This window comes from Balaenoptera borealis (genome assembly GCF_965194805.1).
Source record: "Balaenoptera borealis genome assembly, chromosome: 4".
Taxonomy (NCBI): Eukaryota; Metazoa; Chordata; class Mammalia; order Artiodactyla; family Balaenopteridae; genus Balaenoptera; species Balaenoptera borealis.
Genome location: NC_138861.1, coordinates 31,234,146 through 31,254,608, shown reverse-complemented (window position 1 = coordinate 31,254,608; position 20,463 = coordinate 31,234,146). Strand labels below are relative to the sequence as shown.

Genomic DNA, 20,463 nt, shown 5'->3' with positions numbered 1-20,463 from the left:
TGGGATGGCCACGCCCTGAAGGACGCTGTGCTGCCCTGGAGGTGCTGGGTCACGCTGTGGGCCCTGGGCTTCAGAGGCACACATTGGCCATGACCGTGCTTTTGTCTTCCTCCCCCAGCATCAGGTGGAAATGAAGCTCTGTGCTTCACATCATCTTTCCCCAGAACCCACTGTATCCAGTCCTTTGTTTGAAGCAGCAAGAGAGATTCCCCGAGTGATGCATAGGCTGTTAAGAGCCGTGGTCCACGGCTGTTGATGGGACCCAGGCATCGGAGACTCTGTCTCCTCAGCCCATGCACAGGGTCCCTGGTCCACGTGGGTTCCCCCCTCGGCCGGCTCTGTGTAGCCCTGGTTCAGGCATGTTAGCTGTAGAGCCTGCAGACATGACTGAACCCCGCAGACTTAGCCATCATGGCCTCATTCAGAGTTCTAGCAAGTGTTTGCAGAAGGCAGGCCACAGCTGAACATGGTTGTTGTGAGGCTGTCAGGAGCGGTTAGAGTGATGCGGGTCACGGGAAACAGGAAGCAGGAAGCACGTCCACTATGATCCAGCCAAAGGCAACACCCATTTGCGTGGCCTTGGCCCCTACGTGAGTCTGGGACCAGGGTCTGGGGGCCTGGGAGAGGAGGCTGCACGCCACCACACTGCCCTCTCTCTGGCCACTGGCGTCCACAGCCTCCCAGGTTAGAAAGATGGTTCATAAAGCCCAGTTTCGGTCTCCACGAGCCAGAGTTCAGACATCATACCTCCGATCCCTTCTCTGTTGGACTGGATTCTAGAACAGCTTGAGGCCGGGAAGGAAAGAGTTTGGACACTGGCTCAGTCAAGAGGGTTAGGTGATCCTGAAGCAACAGTCAGAAAGTCTCAGAGGTGACAGGAGCATGCCCATTGTCCCCTGAGGCTCACGGCACAGCACGTGCTGGCTCTCAGAACTTCAGCCTGGAAGTGACCCGCATCACTTGTCACTTCTGCCCTCCATTCACTGGCAAAAGCAACAAGTCACAGCGGCCTGAGCCCCCTCAGGCCGGGTGACAGGTCTCCCTGGGATGTTCAGGGAACCACCTACAAGGCAAGGCATCTTCACTCCCTGAGGAGTGAAACACGGTAAAAACCCACATCCCCTGACAAGTGACACAACCGGGACTCAAATCTGACCTGTGTGCCCTAAGGCCTGGCACTTCTGTTTCTCCCGGGCCCTCTTTGGCTTTGGTGTCCCAAGTCCTGTGGGAGAATCTCAGTCCCGGTTTGCAGAACATCTGACAGGTGCTGTACTCATGTGCACTTCTTAAACGACGGCACTTTTTCTCCAGACACCATTTTAAGTTCAGTAGGAAATTAAAGCCGTTCTAAGCAGGCAAAGTCATCAGCGGGGGCTCAGGCTGAGAAGGATGGGGCTGCAGGTTGACGTTGATGGATTTCACATTCCAGAAGTCTTGGCTCTTTTTCTCTCTCAACCTTTAGTCTCACTTTTTCATGATTTAATCTCTGTTTCTTATCATACCAGAAAACCACAGTTTCCTGGGAAACCAATTCAGGCACTGACGACATAGCTCCTTTTTCCCCTCTCTTTCTATTTTGATGTGATTCTACATTTCTGGTTAATGGTGTGCTTCTAGCAAGCAAGATTTGAGCATCTGCACAGAGACCCTCCTCTGATTGCACAGATTCAACCATCTTTTCTGATGTTTTATAAATTCTACTGTTTACAGAAGTCAGAAAATGTCTCTTTCTTACTGAGAGAGGAAGCAGCCTGGGGCAGGTGGAGGGGGGGCGGCTGACAGCAGATGAATGTCAGAGTTTCAATCAGTATTTTCCAGATAATAAAAAATAATGAGAGCACCTGACATTCATTGGGCTCTGCGATGTGTTAGGCAGTTGCCAAGGGCTTTGCCTCTTCTCATCTTCACAGCAAACCTATGAGGATAGAACTGTTAGCCCATTTTACAGATGAGGAAACTGAGGCATGGGGAACTGGTTGGATGGTGGGGGGACTCACCCAGGATCACACAGCCAGGAGGTGGCAGAGCTGGCATTCTCTGAATCCACAGCTCACATGCAAAGAAGAGGGAGGAGGGGGCATTTCCATCAGAGGGAAGGGCTGTGCAGAGCCCCCACGGGGCTGGGGAGACAAGAGACTGAAGGTGTCGCTGTTCGAGAGGAAAGTGCCTATAGGGCAGAGCCACTAGTAGGATCTGAAGCCGGAAAGGTAGAGAGAGGCCAGGGTACGCCAGGCCTAGGACGCTACAGCAAGGGGTTATGATTTGCTGTTGTAGGCAACCGCGAATGGACAGGAATCCAGCCTCACCACTTACTGCTGAGTCACCCTGGACAAGTTGTTTACCCTCTCTGGGCTCCAGCATTTCAGTCAGCGATACTTCCTTTCCAAGCAACAAAATTCTTGACGCTAAACAGAAAATGGACTTATTGGGTCCTATATTTAACCGTCCAGGGGTTACCGTTTTCGGGTGAATCCTCACGCAGGATTCTAAAGGTACTGACAGATCTTTCTCTCCATCCACTCTGTCTTTGGGGCGGTCTGCCCCCGCCCCAGTCTCCGGGTTTCCCCTTGTCATGGCAGCAGATACCGTCCCTTCCTCTCCACACCACCCAGCCCGCAGAGACGACAGAGCTGCCTCCCAGCATTCCCAGTATTCCAAGTCTGGAGCCCCTCCACTGGCACATCTGACGCCATATGCTTATCCCTCGTGGTGACTGTGGGTGGGAATGGAAGGCACAGATTAGAGCTGAAAACCCAGAAAGGCAGAGAACCTTTTCCCCAAAGCAGAGTCTTGATGCTGTGGGCGGAAGGGAGTGGGTGCGGGGGGGCGGGGGGAGAGGGGGGAGGGGAGCCAACGGATACCTGTCCACTCAGCTCAGACACGATTCACAGAGTGACGGGGAGAACTGCAGTTGTTCACCTAGTGTGTCCACAGCCCAGCATGTAGTAGGCACTCAACAAACGCTCCTGGCCTCCTGCTTGGCAACTGAAAGAGGAGGGGCAGAGGGGAGAAGCCTCAAGGGTTGCCCTGCGTGGGGCCGGGCAGCGGATGGGCACTGGCTGGAGAAAGGGCACAGGTCAGGAAGGAGGCGGCAGTCCCGCCTTATGGGGACAGTGGACGGGCACCCAGAAGGGACAACCAGCAGGCTGTTCGACGACAGTCAGGTCTGCAGCTTGGGGACTCCGTGGCGGGGTGTTTGTCCAGGAGTCTCAGGAACGGAGCCAGCTCAGACGCGGGGCAGGTGGATGCGCCGAGGAGAGGCGTCGGGAAACCCGAGGGTCTCCGAGCTGGGAAAGGCAGAGCCGCGAGGGCGCCCTTCCTTCACCGCCCCTTCCTTGACTCGGCCACCCAGACATCGTGGACATCAAGCCGGCCAACATGGAGGACCTCACGGAAGTGATCACCGCGTCCGAGTTCCACCCGCACCACTGTAACCTCTTCGTCTACAGCAGCAGCAAGGGCTCCCTGCGCCTCTGCGACATGCGTGCAGCCGCCCTGTGCGACAAGCACTCCAAACGTAAGTGCGCATGCCCGCCAGGGCCCCGGCGGCGGTAGGCGTGGGCGGGGCCGTCCCGGTGCTGGAGCCCGGCGGGGTGGGCGGGGCGTGGGGGTGTTCCGCCATGTAGAGAACTCAGGAGAACTCAGTGTCTCAGTGCTGCTGGAGGGGGCACCTGGTCCTGCCACCCACTGCCTCCACCCCAAGCCCCTCCACAGACGCGGGCCAGGGAGCGAGCTGGGCACTGGAAGCCAGGAAGGGACCACATTCAGCTGTCACCTTCTCCAGGAAGCCTTCCCTGATCTCCACATTGGGCCAGGTCCCTCCTCTGCACCCCCAGAACCCCCAAAGCTTTCCTCTCACAGACTAGCCACACCCTGTGGAATTTTCTGTGGCTGCTCCGTCTCCCCCAGCAGCCTATGAGCTCCTTGGGGTCACCTCATGCTGGAACCCGCCACAGGGCCAGCCACGGGGTTGCCACAGAGGTGCCAAGGAGATTCGGGGCTGACCAAGGTCCAAGGGAACCTCATAAGACAACCACCACCGCCGCAGAAGAGCTCACACTGGACACTCTGAGTCAGGCGCCCCACCTCTCTCTCTACCTGCATCATCTCATCTCATCGTCACACGAGCTCCCAGCGGGTCCCGCACAGAGGGCAAAACTGAGCCTTCAGGGAAGGGCCCAGGTCACCCACACTGAAAAGTGGCAGGGTGGGACTGGAACCCGGGACTCTGGGACACACCAACTGGCGCTCCTCATCCCCGGGCTGAGCTGCCTGGTGCTGGGCTGTGCGGTGCTCCCCACAGATGCAGTGCTCCCCAGAGGCACCTGAAGGCAGAGGGTCAGGCCACAGGGTCGTCCCTGGATGACTGCAGGAGTAGCAGGGGGCAGGGGGCAGACGTGGCCCCAGCCGGGAGGACGGGGGCTTCAGTTCATCTCTGTATCCACCCCAGTGCCTACAGCAGTGTCTGGAAATACACACTTGTTGAATGAATGAACGAGTGAACAGATGAATGAGTGGTGGCCAGTTGGCCCCTGGAGGGCTTATCAAAGTCTGGGTGAAGGAGGCAGACGGCTGTAGGGAGGGACAGGGTCACTGTCTTCCCCCCGGGAGCCTGGTTTCCCTGGGCAGCGAGAGAGGACAGTGCTGCCCCAGCCCCCAGGCACTCAGGCCCAGGACTGTCTGCAGCCACCAGCCCCTCCTCCCTCCTCGGCCAAGTTCTGTCCCCTAGTCTTACCCCAGCCCCCTTCTCCGGGTTTGTCCACACACTCGCCCGGCTTTCCTCCTGTCCACAGCCAGGCAGGATGTCCGCTGTCTGGGTCTGCACTTGTTGGAGCTGCAGTCCCCCGTCCACGAGCCCCAGGGCTCCCCCAGAGGAACCCTGGGAACACCCCCTCTCTGTGCGACGAGCCTTCTCCCGAGGGCTGAGCTGTCAGCTCTCAGGGCGGCGAGGGCAGATCTCCCTCTCTGGGTGGAGCGGGGGCCAGCGGGGCACACACAACCATCCAGGCAGGCTGTCTGTACCTGCCATGCTCCAGGCACTATGCTTGACACAGGGGTGCAGCAGGAACCAAAGGACAGACAATAAACTCCTAACTAGGTGGTGTGATGTCAAGAAGTGGTGAGTGGTGTAAACAGCCGCCAAAAAAGCAGAGTGTAGGGAGGGTCATGTCAGTGCCACTGACTGAGGCGGTTACAGTGGAACAGTCTCTCTGAGGTGCTGAAGGAGTGCGCCGTGCAGATCTCTGGGGGAAGAATCTTCTAGAAGGGGGACACTGCAGGGGCAAAGCCTCCAAGATGGGAAGGCACCAGCGTGGCCAGATGATGATGTCTGTATAATGGAATATTGTTCAGACATTTAAAATACTGACTTAGGAGGTTTTTAATGACATGGGGGAATGATGTTTAAAGATTCCGTGGGGGAGAAAAGCAAGGCAATGGCTACTTCACTGAAAGAATGGAAACAGAAAAGCATGGAAAGAAATACTTCCAGAAATTGTCCCTGAGTGTGTGTGCAGGAAGGATGGAATTTAGGGAGAATAGAGATGGTTTTGTGTCCGCCCACGCTGCTTGAATGACGTTCTTCGTGGGCTGGATGTGAGAGTCAGAGCCCCTCTCGGCTTCTGTAACTGTGTTAGCTGGTTCCCTGGGGTCTGAACAAGCAGCCACCCACCAGGGCGGCCACCACTCGTACATTTCCCCAGCCCAGGCACACAAGCATAGATTCCAGGCACGTCCTCGTCATACGCCTGGTGGTGTGCAGCTGCATGTGAATCAGCCCACAAAGTCAAGTGCAAGAGCTGTAACTTTATTTTGATGACTCAACCCCATTGAATTTCTCATCCCCTCTCCTGGGGCTGCAGTGAGTATTAATTAACTATAGGGCCACGGAGAAGTCTGCCTCTCCAGAAGTTCCAGAAGGCTTTGGCACGGCCAAGGTATGAAGGGAGGGACATCACACCTTCTGACCTTTTTCAGTGCCTGGTGACACTGAGGGCAGGAAATTTTTGCATAAATGCAAAAATTATGCTTTTGGCATAAATATTCATAGATGAAGTTGGCCTTTAATTTTCTTTGCCTACGCTCTTTGCCCAGTTTTAAGATGATTGTTCTCTTGTAAAATGAGCTGGCTGATTTCTCTTTTTTTCCTTAGAATATTTAGTATAACATATCAGCTCCTTGAAGTCTTAGTAAAACTCAAGTGTAAATCTTTTTTGATTATTGGTTTATATAGGTTTTCTATGAGAGTTAATTTGCATCAAAAATGTATTTTAAATTTTTCTAGAATTTTCTTTTCATTCTCAAACTCAATATTCTGCACTTTCTCATTAATGCCAGTGACAGGATTGTTCACCAGTCTTTGTACAATACATTGCAGCTTCTGTTTTCCTTCCCTCATTTAATTTGCCATAAGTCGTGAGTAGAGGAGATATCTGCCCTGCTGTCTGCTTTCTCCAGATCGCGTTTGTTCTTAGCCCTCGTCTGGCAAGGAGACGATTGCCAATTAGGTTGTTATTTTTAATCAGAACAAATGGTTGTTATTGGAGCCAGGTCTTTTTTTAAAGAGACTTGGAGGTTAGGACCCGTTCTTTGCATCTCACTTCTATCCATTTACTCAGTTACTACTCAGAACTCAGGGGATGGCTGATAGAGACACCCCCAGAGATGAATGGTCACAGCATCGTTTTCTCAACAGATAAGACCGTGATTTTCTGTTCACTGAAGGAAGGGCGTCCCGGATCACAAGTGGATCACGTGTTGACTTCTGCCTTTGGGCAGATGAGGAAACCGAGGTCAGAGAAATGCAGTGGCTTCCCCAGGCTCCTCCCCATCAAGGGCAGAGCCAGGAAGCACGGGCTGCTTCTACCCAGCCCACAGCTTGCTGTCTTTCTCCAAAGCAGTAGAAATCCGGGTCTTTTGTCTGCTAGTCATTATGACAGGGTAACCATGGAAACGACTGTGCTTGAATCCTCAAAATAGGCAGTTATTTCTGCTTTTCACAGCACAGAGTCTGCCAAAAGGAAGGGCTGTGCCCAAGCACGAAGATTCCCTAGAATAGGTGGTAATGGCAATCGCTCCCCCTGGTGGAACCCCTACTCTGTGACAGCCCGATGCTGGGTGAAGCAGGAACCGCAGTTAACATTGGTCAAGGGCTTGCTACACACCGGGTGCTGCTCGAAGTTTACATCTCATTAAGTCCTGAGAGCTACCCTATGATGGAGGTACTCGATTATTCATTTTATAGATGAGGAAACCGAGTGTATTGGCTTCCTCTGGCTGCTGTAACAAACAGTGGCTGAAAACAACACAGATATATTCTTTTACAGTTCTAGAGGTCAGAGGTCTAAAATTCAGGTGTCGCCAGGCCTGCATTCCTTCTGGAGGCTTCGGGGGAGAATCTGTTTCCTTGTCTTTTCCAGCTTCTAGAGGTCACCCACGATCCTTTTCCATCTTCAAAATGCATCACTCCAACCCCTGCTTCCATCATGCGATCTCTTCTTCTGCCTTTGACCTTCCTCCTTCCCTCTTATGATTACAGAGGGCCCACCTGGAGAATCCAGGCTAATCTCTGCAGCTCGAGACCCTTAACTTACATCTGCAAAGTCTTGTCACGTGAGGTAGCATGTGCACAGGTTCCAGGGATGAGGATGCGGCCGTCTTTGGGGGCCATTATCGTTTATCACACAGAGGCACAGAGAGGTTAAGACATTTCCCTAAGGTCACACAGCTAAGTGGAACCAGGATAGAGGCTCCAATAGTCTCATGCCTATCAGCCTGTGTTCTTTCTCACTTAATCTTCACAGAAGCCTTGAGAACAAAGAACTCTTATGGAAACTGTGGGTGAGCCAGGTTCATTTAAAGGGTCTGGGTGGGGTAGACTCCCAGGACTCATCCCTGGTAATGGATCTGGGGTAGAAAGACCAGACCTAGCCCCCCTCTGTTGGAGAGGCTCCAGATATCTGGGGGCAGAGCCAGGGTAAAGCCCCCAACAGAGGGCACAGCCAGGGCCCCGTAGCTGGATCCTGAGGCCCGTGTGGCAGGAGCAGAGTCGGGGGAGGTGGGGGTGAGGTTAGAGGCGCACGGAGAGAGGAGCACATGTGGAGAGCAGAGGGTCCACATGCAGAGGACTTTACAGACCATGGCGGGGGCTCTGGGTTTACTCTGAAAGGACGGGAGCCACAGGGGGCTTTGCTTGGCTGTGTTTTAATAGGAGCCCCCTGGCTGCTGAGAGGAGGGTGGAGGTGGGGGCCAGCTGGGAGATTAGCCCAGTAACCCAGATGCAGGGTGCTGATGCTCCGAGCGGGGTGGGTGCGGTGAGCGGAAGGGGTCGGGTCCTGCATCCGCACGGAAGGTCGGCTTTGCCCACGGGCTGAATGGAGAATGGGGAGTGAGAGAGGGTGAGGGGGGGCCGCAGGCTTTGTGCAGGGAGAGGGCGCCTGCCTCTATGGAGCAAGCAGACTGGTAAGTAAATGGGAGCGTGACAGCGGGCAAGTTTCTGAAGGCTTTGCGGCTGCTCTGATGTGGTCAGCTTTGACTTAAGGTGGTCGGAGGAGGCATCTCTGCACCTTGAAGAATGAAAAGGAGTGAGCCTGGGACGAGAGGCGGCAGAGGGAAGGGGGTGAGGGCCCTGCCGCGCGAGGGGCTTGGCTACAGTGGGGTGAAGGGACAGCTGTGGGGTGCGAAGACAGACAGGTGGGGGGCAGACCCTGCGGAGCGGGGGGCCACAGTTGGGGTGGATGTTATTTTGTCCAACGGGGTCCATCACACGGTGCTGAGCAGGGGACAGTTATAAGCAGAGAATGACAGTTGCTAACTCCTCATCAGTGAGAGTTCATTGTGCCCACCGCCTTAGAGTGACTGCCCGTCCCTGCTCCCTCTGCACGGCCTCAGCCTTCCCGGTGGCGGGGTGTCAGGGGCGGGAAGGTGACCTCGCAGGAGGCACCACCCCCAACAGTGGCATCGTGCGGGAGCGACAGGTACCCTGTGATCCACAACCCCACTGCTTCTCCCTCTGCTGCAGGGACCACCCCCCCACCCCAGCTCCTCCTGGAGCGCAAGGTGGGAAGGTGGGACTAGGCTGGATGCGTGTGCTCGTCATTCAAGTGGAGGTTCTCGTATAATTTCAGAGCAGAGGAGGGACCCGTTGCCAGGGCAGCCAGGGGCAAGGACTGGGCAGGGCCCGTCTGCTCCTTCAGGCCCGTCTCCTCCTGTGCTCTCCACCTCCGCAGACCTGCAGCCCCACTTCCGTATGTCCATGTTTTCACTGCCCTGCGCCATTGTCCCTGAGCGTGTGGCTCAAGCCAAGGCAGCTCTTCCATCAGCCCTGAACCTCCCTTCATCCCAGCCCCATCTGATCAATTCTGCCTGCTCAATTTACCCCCCACTTCCCCACCCATGCCCAGAGAAGACCATCCACATGCTGACAATGAGGAGTGGCACATAGCTGGTGCCACTGAGAGGGACACAGAGCAAAAGCCATGGGCCCCCAGAGGCCACTTCTAGCAGATACAGGTTTCACTGCTGTGCCTAGATATGTAAGTGGCATCATACCAGGTGGGGAAAGAAATATGTCAGGAAAGGCACGGGGAAGAGGCCACATGGGCAGGCAGCACCAGAAGGTTCTGTTCACTCTGTGAGCAAGACTGTGCTCTGAGCCTGGTTCCAGGCTGGGCAGGGATGCCGGGGTGACCAGTGACAAAGGCAGAACCCCCTGCCCCAAGAGCTCACAGCCCCATGAGGTGACCAGGCATCCTCACTGATGCCATACAAGAGGGCATCCCGGGGCTGTGCGGGCAGCAAGGGTGAGCATTTGATTTCTTTGGAGAACATCTGGACAAGCTGCACAGAGAACAGGATGTTTGAGTTGGGGTTCTGAAGGATGTACAGGAGTTGGTGAGAAAGACAGAGGCTAAAAATGGGAAAGGAAGTTTCAGGGAGAGAAAACAATGTGAAAAATAACTATAAAAACAGTTATGTAGTTTTATTGAACAGCTACTCAAGTCCCTCACTGGGCCAGGTGCTTCTAGGTGTTACCTCTGGAGGTCTCACCATGCTTGTCCTCCAGGTGAGGAAACTTGGGCTCAGAGAGGTTAAGGGGCTTGCCTGAGGTCACCCAGAGCTTGGCTCTGCCCTGCTGCCTGGTATATGGCAGGGCAAGGGTTAGGATAAGGCAAGCGAGATGCCTAAGTCACAACATTGAAGGAGGCATTCATTTAAAGTGACCCCAGAGTGACTTGTTCAGTGTGGTGCCCTAGGGGTCTTGCTTGCCTCACCCTGTTCGAGGCCCTGGGAATTTGGGTATGTGAAGCTGGAGCAGCAGGCCGGTTGGGGCCCAGTTAGGAAGGAGCTTGGCAGCTACATGTGGGATCTTGAACCTTGATCCTGTGGGCACTGGGAACCATGGAGGGCTTTAAGCAGAAAAGGGACACATCAGAGTTGTGTGCAAGGCTGGAGAGGAAGGCTGGCCCGCACCTCAGGCTTCACTTCTGTTTCCTTGGATCACGGGTGCTTCAGAACCTCCCCAGGGTCCCTTCACTTCACTTCACTTAGGCGAGGGTGGCGGGAAGGGGGCTTCTCACCCTTCCCCCGTGTGTGACAGCGGCGACACCCAGAGAGGAGGATGCGATTGTCAGGGAACCAGCTAGGGCCACGAGAGCCTTAATTATGCAAAGTTATTTTTTTAAAAAAACATCAGACAGAGATTTCTGCTGTTTCGGAGCCCTCCAACTACAAAATAATTAGGGCAGGTGAGAGAGGTGGGATGGAGCCCACCACGAGTGACAGGGGCTCTGGGATGCAATTCTTTAAACTCTTGGCAGCAATCATTACTGTGAAATGTCCTTAGTGATTCCATCAATTAGAAAGGAGACCCTCTTATCTCTTATTAATGGCCTGGGGACGTGCAGGTTTTGTGGGGGGGAAGGGGAGGGGAGGGATTGATATGGAAGATTCTGCAGTCTTTTTTTTTTTTTTTTAAATAAATTTATTTATTTTATTTATTTATTTTTGACTGTGCTGGGTCTTCATTGCTGCTCACGGGCTTTCTCTAGTTGCGGTGAACGGGGGCTACTCTTTGTTGCGGCAGGCAGGTTTCTCACTGCAGTGGCTTCTCTTGTTGCGGAGCACGGGCTCTAGGCGCGCGGTCTTCAGTAGTTGTGGCACGTGGGCTCAGTAGTTGTGGCGCACGGGCTTAGTTGCTCCGCGGCACGTGGGATCTTCCCAGACCAGGGCTTGAACCCGTGTCCCCTGCACTGGCAGGCAGATTCTTAGCCACTGCGCCACCAGGGAAGTCCCGATTCTGCAGTCTTTTGACAAATAATAGTTGTATCAAAAATTTCATAGAAATATTTGACAAGAAAACGAAGAACTTCTGGGTATAACTTTTTTCAGGCTTGTTAATATCCTTCCCACTAATCTTTTTCAGTTCTGGTGCTTTTGTGCTTAAAAAAAAACCATCAGAAGTGCCCAAGTACAGCCAGAACTGAGGCTGCAGTGGGCCGTTCGGTGCTTCTGTTTTCAACTACGGATTAGGTCATCGTCGCAGCCCTTGACCTTTGTGGTTTCCTGCTCCTGAAAGCTAGCAGAGGACGCAGCCCCTGGCTCTGTGACATCCAGTACGGATGCTCCTCTGTGACTTTGGTCCCCATCCGCCTACCGAAACCCCACAACGCGTGCCAGGAGCTCTGCGGGGTGCGGGGCGGAGTGAGCTGGACCAGCCCTAGCGGTTCGGGTGGAGGCTGGAGGGACCCACCGAGGCAGGCGAGGGGTACAAAGTCGGGGTGCAAGAGACAGACCCCGCTTTATGCTTTTATGTCTTACCTTCTGTCTGACGCCTAGCAGCAGAGGTGCTAATTCAGTCGAGAGAGAGTTCCTGCCACATACCAGGGGAAGTGCGGGGGGCCACCCAGATCCCTGAAGACAGTTTGAGGTGCATCTTCTTTCAAACCCTCTGCCCCATTTCTCCCAAGTATTAGGTCTATACCCCTGTCCATTTAAAGACAATACAGAATCTCAGTGCTTTAGTTCAAGAAAGGAATCAAGTATTGAATTTGTCTTTATTCCAGGCATCTGAGAGAAGAGGGAAATGTCATTGATTTAAATTGTTTGGCTTAACAAAGAAAAATTACGAATGTGTATACCTGCAAAAATAAAGGTGTCAGTGTACCAGGGCACAAAACACGATTATGTGAGATGACCAATCAGAATGCAGAGGTTTTAGAGGCTAAAGGTGACCCACAGGGAGGTCTCCTCCCCACTGCAGGGAGGGGAATCCTGGAGAAAACCAAATCTTGCCACGCCCTTCCTCTCTCCGAGCCTTTCTGTGGCTCCCTGTTGCCTACAGGATGACGCCCTTCCCGTGGCTTACAGCCCCTCGCTCTCGCCTTTCTCAGCCTACGTGGCCTTCAGCTCATCCCTGTCTCAGGGCCTTTGCACGTGCTATGACTTCTGCCTGGAGTTCTACTCCCTGGTATCTCACTTCATTCAGGTCTCTGCTCAGATGTGCTCTCCCATAGAGGCCCTGTCTATCCAAATCACCAGCCCCCATTTCTCTCTGTGTCCTCACTTACTTTATCTTTCTTCCACCACGGCCCAACGGTATCGCATGTCACTGAGTTTTACTGTCTGTCTCCGGGAGGAGAATGTGGGCTCCAGGAGAATGGGGGTGTTGCTCACGGCAGCATTCCAGGGCCTCAAACAGTGCCTGGCTATGGTGGGCACTCAGTATGGACTGGTTAACTGAGAGGATGAGTGAATGCATGTAGGCATGACCACATGAGAGCCTCCGATCGGCATGAAATGTTTCCAGCCACCCTGCAGAGGGGAGCTGGGCAGGAGTTGTATCTCTGGGAAAGGCAGGAGCAGTGTCTACCTTGGACAAGAAGAACGGGTTCCCAGATGGGGGGTAAGGGGCTGGGACAGACCTGGGAAGTGGGATATGGGACTTTCCCACCTAGGAGGGGCCAGCAGGAAGGGCACTCCTGTGAGCCTCTGGGGACATGTGATCAGCTCTCTGCTTCCCTGTTTTAAGCCTGGAGCCTCGAGACCAGCAGGCAGGGCAACCACCCAGCCGGTGCCCGTGGGGACAGCTGGGCAGGTTGTCAAATGTTTAAAAGTCCTTCCAGACTGGCTGTAGATGGCTGCCAACCCGCCACCCCATCCTCTTCCCTGACCCCCAGGCCCATCCATGGCCCAGGTCCTAAATGGTCAGCAGGGACCCTAATTTCCATCCTGCTGCAGCACCAGGGCCACTGTAGGATCTGACTGTCCAGTGAGGTGGGCAAACTATTGGGACAGCCAGCAACAGGCATGGAACTTGGAAGAGCTTGTCCTGCTGCCTGGGAACCTCCTTGTGTCAGGAAGGCCTGGTTATGGGGGAGAGCAGGGAAGGGACGCTGCTTGGGGGAGCCGCTCACTGCCCACTCTGGGATCTCTGGTAAAGGCAGCAAGCTGTTGCCTTCAGGGGTCAGGTAAGCAGCTTCCTGTCTGGAGCAGCTGAGCTAAAATAATAGGAGGTGGATGGCAGACAGCAAACGGGACTCAGGCTGCATCCGTGGTAGCGAGGTTTGATTTTGCTACAACCCGCATGGCAGCCAAACAGAACATACCTATGAGTGGGGCTCGGCCCTGTGTGCACCATGAACAGAGGCCCCAGAGCCAGTTAGAACCACAGGCAGTGCCCAGCCTAGTCCAGGATGTGGTCCAGCACCTTCGAGGATGCCCGGACACCTCACAGTCCTGGCGTTTGGCATCACCAGCAGGAGGCAGCAGAGAGCAGCACATTGAGTACAGCTCTGGGTTCACATCCCTCCTCCACCACTTTTTCCAGCTCTGAGGGCATCCATGCCTCAGTTTTCTTGGCTATAAAATGGGAATATTAGTGGTACCGACCTGATGTTTTTATTGGGGGGTTAGATAAGGTAACACACGGGAAAGGCTCAGCACAGAATCTGGCTTAGAGTAAATGCTCCATAAACACTGTTCCAAGAGCTGGTTCTTCCCTCTTTGGAGGATCCATCTGGGCCTGGGCCTGACCTGTATTTAGTTATAAGTTTAATGAATGAATAAATGACCTACCGCATGAGCCCAGAGTGGAAACGGAGTCGTCTGTTGCTTGGACCCCACGGGTGGAAGCGGCCCGGTGACGGTGCTTGTTTTTGTCTCCGCAGTATTTGAAGAGCCCGAGGACCCCAGTAACCGCTCCTTCTTCTCGGAAATTATTTCCTCCGTGTCGGACGTGAAGTTCAGCCACAGCGGCCGGTACATGCTCACCCGCGATTACCTCACAGTCAAGGTCTGGGACCTGAACATGGAGGCGCGGCCCATAGAGACCTACCAGGTGGGCACTGACGCCTGGAAAACCTCGCAGCCCCTCTGCGGGTGGGAGACCCGCGGCCGCCCTTCCCTGTGCTGAGAACTCACACTGAGGGGCTTTCCCAGCTATAGGGTGGCTTTCATAAGCCCATTTTGCAGATGAAGACACTGAGGCTTGAGAAATCAGGCAGCTCATCCCACATAGCTCAGCCAAGGACGGACAGGAGAACTTGCTCAGCCCCGCCTCACGGGGAGCTGTCTGTCATCTGCTTGCTGGCTCCCGCCCTGAGGCAGGGCTTTGACTAGGCCTGCAGTCCAAGGTCCAGGGGACAAAGATGAACATCAGGCTGGGCTCAGTTTGAGGGTGCAGACGATGGCTTCCCTCCCCCGGAGCCGGCGTCTGCAGTCCTACCATTAACGCAGGCTAAGCACTGCCCTCTCCCAGGGAGCGTCCTTAGCTAGTGATACAGCGGTGAAATGGGAGCGGGGTACATTTCTAAATCCTCGGTGCAGGCTTCTTCAGCCAGGCATACAGGATGAAGCATGGGACACCTTCCTGGAAAGTCGTTTATTATTTTTCTGTTATGATTCATCCATATATATTAGGGAATAGAAAACAAAATTCATGTGATGTTAAAATATGGTGGAGACTGGAAAGAAATATGGGACTGTTTTAAAGCTGCGCCAGTTATGTCTTTAGCTGGGGCAGTCTGGGAGGCTTCTTGAAGGAGGTGACATTTATGCTGGACCTTGTAGGATGAGTAGGATTTGGTTGTGCAGATGTGAGTGGGAAAACACCCCCCCCAGAAGACCCAGCCAAACCCTCATAGTGTCACCAAGTATTGGGTGCACACAGAGTGCCACATATATTTTTCATCTCTATTCCTTACTGCCCCTGTGAATGGGGTGATATCGGCCCCACTTGACAGGAAGGGAACCTGGGATGCTGAGAGGTTAGGATATAGGGAGCTGCCTTACAGTTGGGCAGTGACAGATTCGGGGCCCAAATGGGAGCTGCACAGCCCCCTTCCCTGTCTTCCTTCCCTGCCAAGGCCTGGGGTAGGGCAGTGTCCTGGGAGGCGGAGGGGCCCCACTGGGAAGGGGCACAGAGCTGAGAGGGGAAGACGGGGTACTCAGAGTCTGACCTGGGACACGTGTGCTTCTGGCAGCTCCACACCCACAGGGACGTCTGGGGCGGCTCCGATGCCCTTCCCCTGCCCCCCAGCTCCCTCGGGATGATGGATTCATGAAAGGGCCCCTTTGTTAGCCACTTGTGTTTACTGGAGGTCCTGCCACTCCCTCCGGTTCTGACCCGCAGGCCTCCTGCTCCCACTGCACATCCCAGGAAGGGATCAGCCCCTCCTCTACCCTTGGGAACGGGAGGGGTCAGAGATTGGGGCAGGAATGACTTAACCCCTGCTCAGGCCTGTGGGACTGACTGTTCTGGCACCTTCCCAGAGCATGCCCTTCCCAGAACCTGCCCAGGGACATGACTGTGTCCAACCCCCTGAGGCCCCTCAGCCTTTCGTGTCCCTGGTGTCAGCAAAAGCCCCCAGACCCTGAAACTAGGTGCAGTGTTTAATGTGAGCATTTTGTGGGGAGAGGGTCCAGAGCCTTCAGATTCCCAAAGCACGTGAGGACCCAATAAAGCGGGAGAATCACTGCTCTGGAGGACCAGGTCCAAAGCTGGGTGCTTGGCTTCTGGCCCAGCTGACCTATTGATTCTAAAATAGTAATCTTTACATAAAACCAACATAACTAACATTTTTTAGCTGTTAGGGGCTAGAAATTGTGTATAACAGAATTGTGTTTGGCTGACTTGCAGTACTGAATAGATAGGGGCTTTTCTCCCTTCACAAGAAGCCTGGAGTACCCTAGAATACTTAGTGGCTTTGTGACCTGCTCTGTAGCCACTTCTGTGATTTAGTTCACCATCGTTTGAGTGTCGGTTTTCTACCTTCATGTTTGATACCTCATGGTGGCAAAATGGCTGCCACAACTCCAGGAACTATGTCAACCATCTGTTCAGGAAAGGAGGAAATGTGAAAGGCTGTGCTGGTTGGACCTGTGGTATGTTTTATTATGAACACAAAAGCTTTCCCAGAACACTCCTCAGAAGACCTCTTACAACTCGTTGGCTAGAACAGGCCCATGACCAGGCTGGAAAAATTAGTAGGTTTACGGCCTCTGTGGTTGAAGAAGACAGGGAGGAAAGAGTAGGGATGGGTGTTGAGTGAGCCTTAGCACGTGCTTCATTGACCTAAGACCTTGGCACACTTTTCCTCTTCTAAGCCTCCCAGCTGTCCTGGGAGATGGGGACAGTGTTCTCTCTATCCCATTTTATTTGGAGAAAATTGAGTTAAATGGCGTATCTGTGGTGGTAGAGTAGCAAGCAGCCGACCTTAGATTCGTCTCTCTTACTCCATAGTCAGCACCTTTCCTCACCCTGCCACCAGAGGGCAGGAGGCACTCAGTATGCAGGAGAGAAGAGCACGTGTGTTTGGACGAGTGCATCAGTGAGGCTGCCTTGAGTGCAAGGAGCACACACAAACATGCCGACCTGGAGGGGGGAACACGAGCGTCTTAACCATCTGTCTGTGGCCAGGAATGACATCAGGTGCCATTTATCCCTACTCATCTTAGTCGTACACATACGGGGCTGGTGCTTTGTGCCCCACTAGGCCCTGGGCTCAGAGGGAGGGAGGAGCCGTGGCCTCACCCTCAAGGGTCCCAGATGACAGGAACACAGTGAACCTGAGCCTGGTGTGGCCATGGGCTAGGAGACCTCTAGCCACAGACACACACCACGTGAGAGGCGCTGAGGGCTTTTGAGGAAGCAGAGTGGAGGAAGGGGAACAGCTGGGGGAGGGTCCTGCTATTTCTTCAGACAGGTGGCCCACCTGGGGAGCCCAGCCCCACCGTCTCCAGTTGCCTCTAACTCCACTCATTTATTTTTAAAAAATGTATTGAGGTCCTGTGATGTGCCAGGCCCTGTGCACCCCACTGGGAAATTGTTAGGGAACAAGACAAATAAGTCCTGCCTAGAGGGACATCCGTTTCAGCAGGGAAGATGACCAGAAACCAAGCAAACAGGGGAAATAATCACAAGCTTCCAAAAGAGTGACAAACCAGGGGCTGAGGCAGAGAAAGCAGGGATGCTGAAGCCTAGGGGAAATAAGGGCATGAGCCCTCTACAGGGAGGGTGTTCCCAGAGGAGGGAAGAGCAAGTGCAAAGGTCCTGAGGCAGGAACATGGTTAGTACGCTCAAGAAATGGTGAGGAGAGACTTCCCTGGGGGGTCCAGTGGTTAAGACTGCGCTTCCAATGCAGGGGGCGCTGGTTCAATCCCTGGTCAGGGAACTAAGATCCCACATGCCACACGGCATGGCCAAAAAAAAAAAAAAAGGAATGGTGAGGAGCCAGCTGGAGCAGAGTGAACATATGGGAGAGAAGAAGAGCCTGAGGTCAGAGAGGTGACCAGGGGGACTTGTGTGCACCGGAGGGTTTTGAGCAGAGGCATGACGTGATTCAGCTTGGTTTCAAAGGGATCCCTCTGCTGCCCGTAAGATAGACCAGGGCTGGGGATTGGGGTGTAGGCAGACACAGGGAGAGTAGTCAGGAGTCATTTGCAATAAGCTGGGTGGTGGTGCTTGGAGCAGGGTGGCAACGTAGGACAGATGTGGTGAGAAGGGCCTGGGTTCCGGATTGCTTTGGATTCTGGACAGGCTGAGTGTGCGTATGAGAGACAAGAAGTGTGTGGAAACATGCTGTCACCTGTGGCCTTTGTACCTTTGTACGGGAAGGATGGGGGACGGTAGAGGGACCAGGGTTCACTAGCCTTGAGGGGTCTGGACGGTCCAGTGTGGGCTTTGGGGATAGAGGTCCTGGCTGGAGAGAAACATCTGGGTGATGTCAGCATATGGACAGAATTTAAAACAGGAGTGCAGGGAATTCCCTGGCAGTCCAGTGGTTAGGACTCGGCACTTTCACTGCTGAGGGACCGAGTTCAATCCCTCATTGGGGAACTAAGATCCCATAAGCTGCGAGGCACGGCCAAAAAATAAAAATAAAGCAGGAGTGCAGGTTGAGTGGGAAGAGAAGGGCAGCGGAGCAAGCTTTGTGGGCGGGGCGGGCAGGGACCCCTCTCTGGGGAGGGGCATGCCATCCGAGGCCTGAGGAAGTCCTGTGTTAAGAACCTTCCAGGCTGTGGGGTCAATATAAACACACACTAAGTCAGGGCAGGAGCCTCAGGTACACCTGATGCCCTGAGAAGTCAGAGAGAGAAGTTCAGCCCGGGGGAATCCAGGGGGCTGCCAGAGGAGGAGAACTACTCTAAAGCTGGGTTTTCAAAGATGAATAAGAGGTTCCCCGACAGAAAAGGACAAAAACCCCCTTTTTCTTCCCCACCCCTCCCTGCACTTGACCCTTGGTTTGTGGCCAGTGTCACTGCCCAGCAGGAGCTGGGCATTTTTTTCTCTCCATCCCACCATAGTTAATCGGGGTCGCAAACACCTACCTGGTGCTTTGCCCCATGGTCGTCGCCCTGAATCTTCATGCTCTTCTCCGGTGGGGGTAATCTCATGACCTGCTTTTCAGATGGGAAACCTGAGGCTCATAGCAGCTAAGTGACTCCCCTGGGTCACAGAGGGGCAGAGCCAGGAGTTCAGGCTTCATGTTACCCATTTACCTGCCCCTTCCGCCACCCAGAGGGCAGGGCCATGTCCCCGAAGAGAGCTGGCACCCAGGAGGCCCCGTGGGTGCAGAGCCTGTGGGATGGGGCTACAGTCAGATGGACGCAGGTCATGGGACATCGCCATCTCTCCTGTGGTGTCTGGTAACCCTGGGAGAGGATCCTGGTCTTCCACTTGTACGCTGTGTGACTCTGGGCCAGTTACTTAACCTCTGAGCTTCAGTGCCCCATCTATAAAACAGGACAGGTGGCGTCTGTGGAGATCACGCTTGAGAGCCCTGTGTGAATTCTCCTTCCCCTTTTCTCCATGATGGTCACCAATCTGCTCATGGTGACTATGGTCCTCAGGGGACATGACCCTATACCAAATAGTCACTTACATTTGATCCCAGAACAGCCCATGAGGTGTGTGCTCTTATCATTTTAAGGATGAATAAACCAAGGCTCAGAGAGGTGAAGACACTGTCCAGGGTCACACAGCCAGGGAGGAGCAAAGCCAGGATTTGGTCCCCTTTGGCGTTATTCCCTCTGTCACTGTGACTGTCCCCTCTCTGGCCACAGCTCAGGGGTCGGCCATGGGCCAGGCTATGGACCCTTCCCGATGAGCAGGGCTGAGTTGGGAGTGCCGTCCAGACCCCGGAGGGCACAGCCCTGCTCAGTGAGACCCTCCTCGTGGAGGGGGGCCAGGACTGTCGGGGTGCCCCCCTCGGCTCACCCCGTCCCCTTCTCTCACCAGGTCCACGATTACCTTCGGAGCAAGCTCTGTTCCCTGTATGAGAACGACTGCATTTTTGACAAGTTCGAATGCGCCTGGAATGGGAGCGACAGGTAACCTCAGACCTTGGACCCCACCCAGCTAACTAGGGACCTTCCACTCTGCAGGGCCGGCTGGTGACCTGGGCGGGATGTGTCAGGGGAACTAACTGTTATCAAGCCTGAGGAATCAAGGTGTTCCAAGGAGCCCCAGTCTTTCTTGTGGCAGGTTCGAGCTCTCAGCTCTCAGATTCAAGGGCAGAAATGAAACGTCACGTTCTGAAACTATACCTAACGTCCATGTGGAGCCCTGTTCTCCTGAGTGGTAGTGGAAACATCTTTAGTCAATTCCGGGTCCCTCACCGTGCAGCCCCTCCCCCAGGTTGTCAGGAGTGAGGGCTGTTCAGGTGCCAGAGCCCCGAGGCGGGGAGGGCTTTAGCCACCGGTCTACACCCGCCTCCACCCTCCTCCGGCCATCGTGGTTGTAGCTTCAGGCCCACTGGGCTCCGGGGAGCATGGCGGAGCTCCCGCACCTTTTGGGGCTGGGGGCGTCCACAGGTGCAGCCGCCTCTCACAGCCCCACCCACCCGGGAAATGGCTCTGAGCCTGACCTGAGTTCCTGCTTCCCCATCACCTGGCTCAGCCCAGGGCGAGTGTGGACAGGGAAGGCCCAGGGCAGGGACCCAGCTGACCAGACCGTGCAGGGATGGA

General features: G+C 54.5%; 1 protein-coding gene across 7 annotated transcripts in view; it reads left to right on the top strand.

The window, feature by feature from the left end:
- The window catches only part of PPP2R2C (protein phosphatase 2 regulatory subunit Bgamma), a 164,978-nt gene that overhangs the window by 108,322 nt on the left and 36,193 nt on the right, over nucleotides 1–20,463 (top strand). For all 7 annotated transcript variants that reach the window (XR_014243926.1, XM_082389870.1, XM_082389871.1 and 4 more), the window contains 3 exons: nucleotides 3,353–3,517; nucleotides 14,166–14,335; nucleotides 19,736–19,827. Coding sequence is in view for 6 of the 7 variants with exons in the window: in XM_082389870.1 (XP_082245996.1) it covers nucleotides 3,353–3,517; nucleotides 14,166–14,335; nucleotides 19,736–19,827 (427 nt within the window). In the remaining variant the exon portion in view is untranslated. The remainder of the gene's footprint in view (nucleotides 1–3,352; nucleotides 3,518–14,165; nucleotides 14,336–19,735; nucleotides 19,828–20,463) is intronic.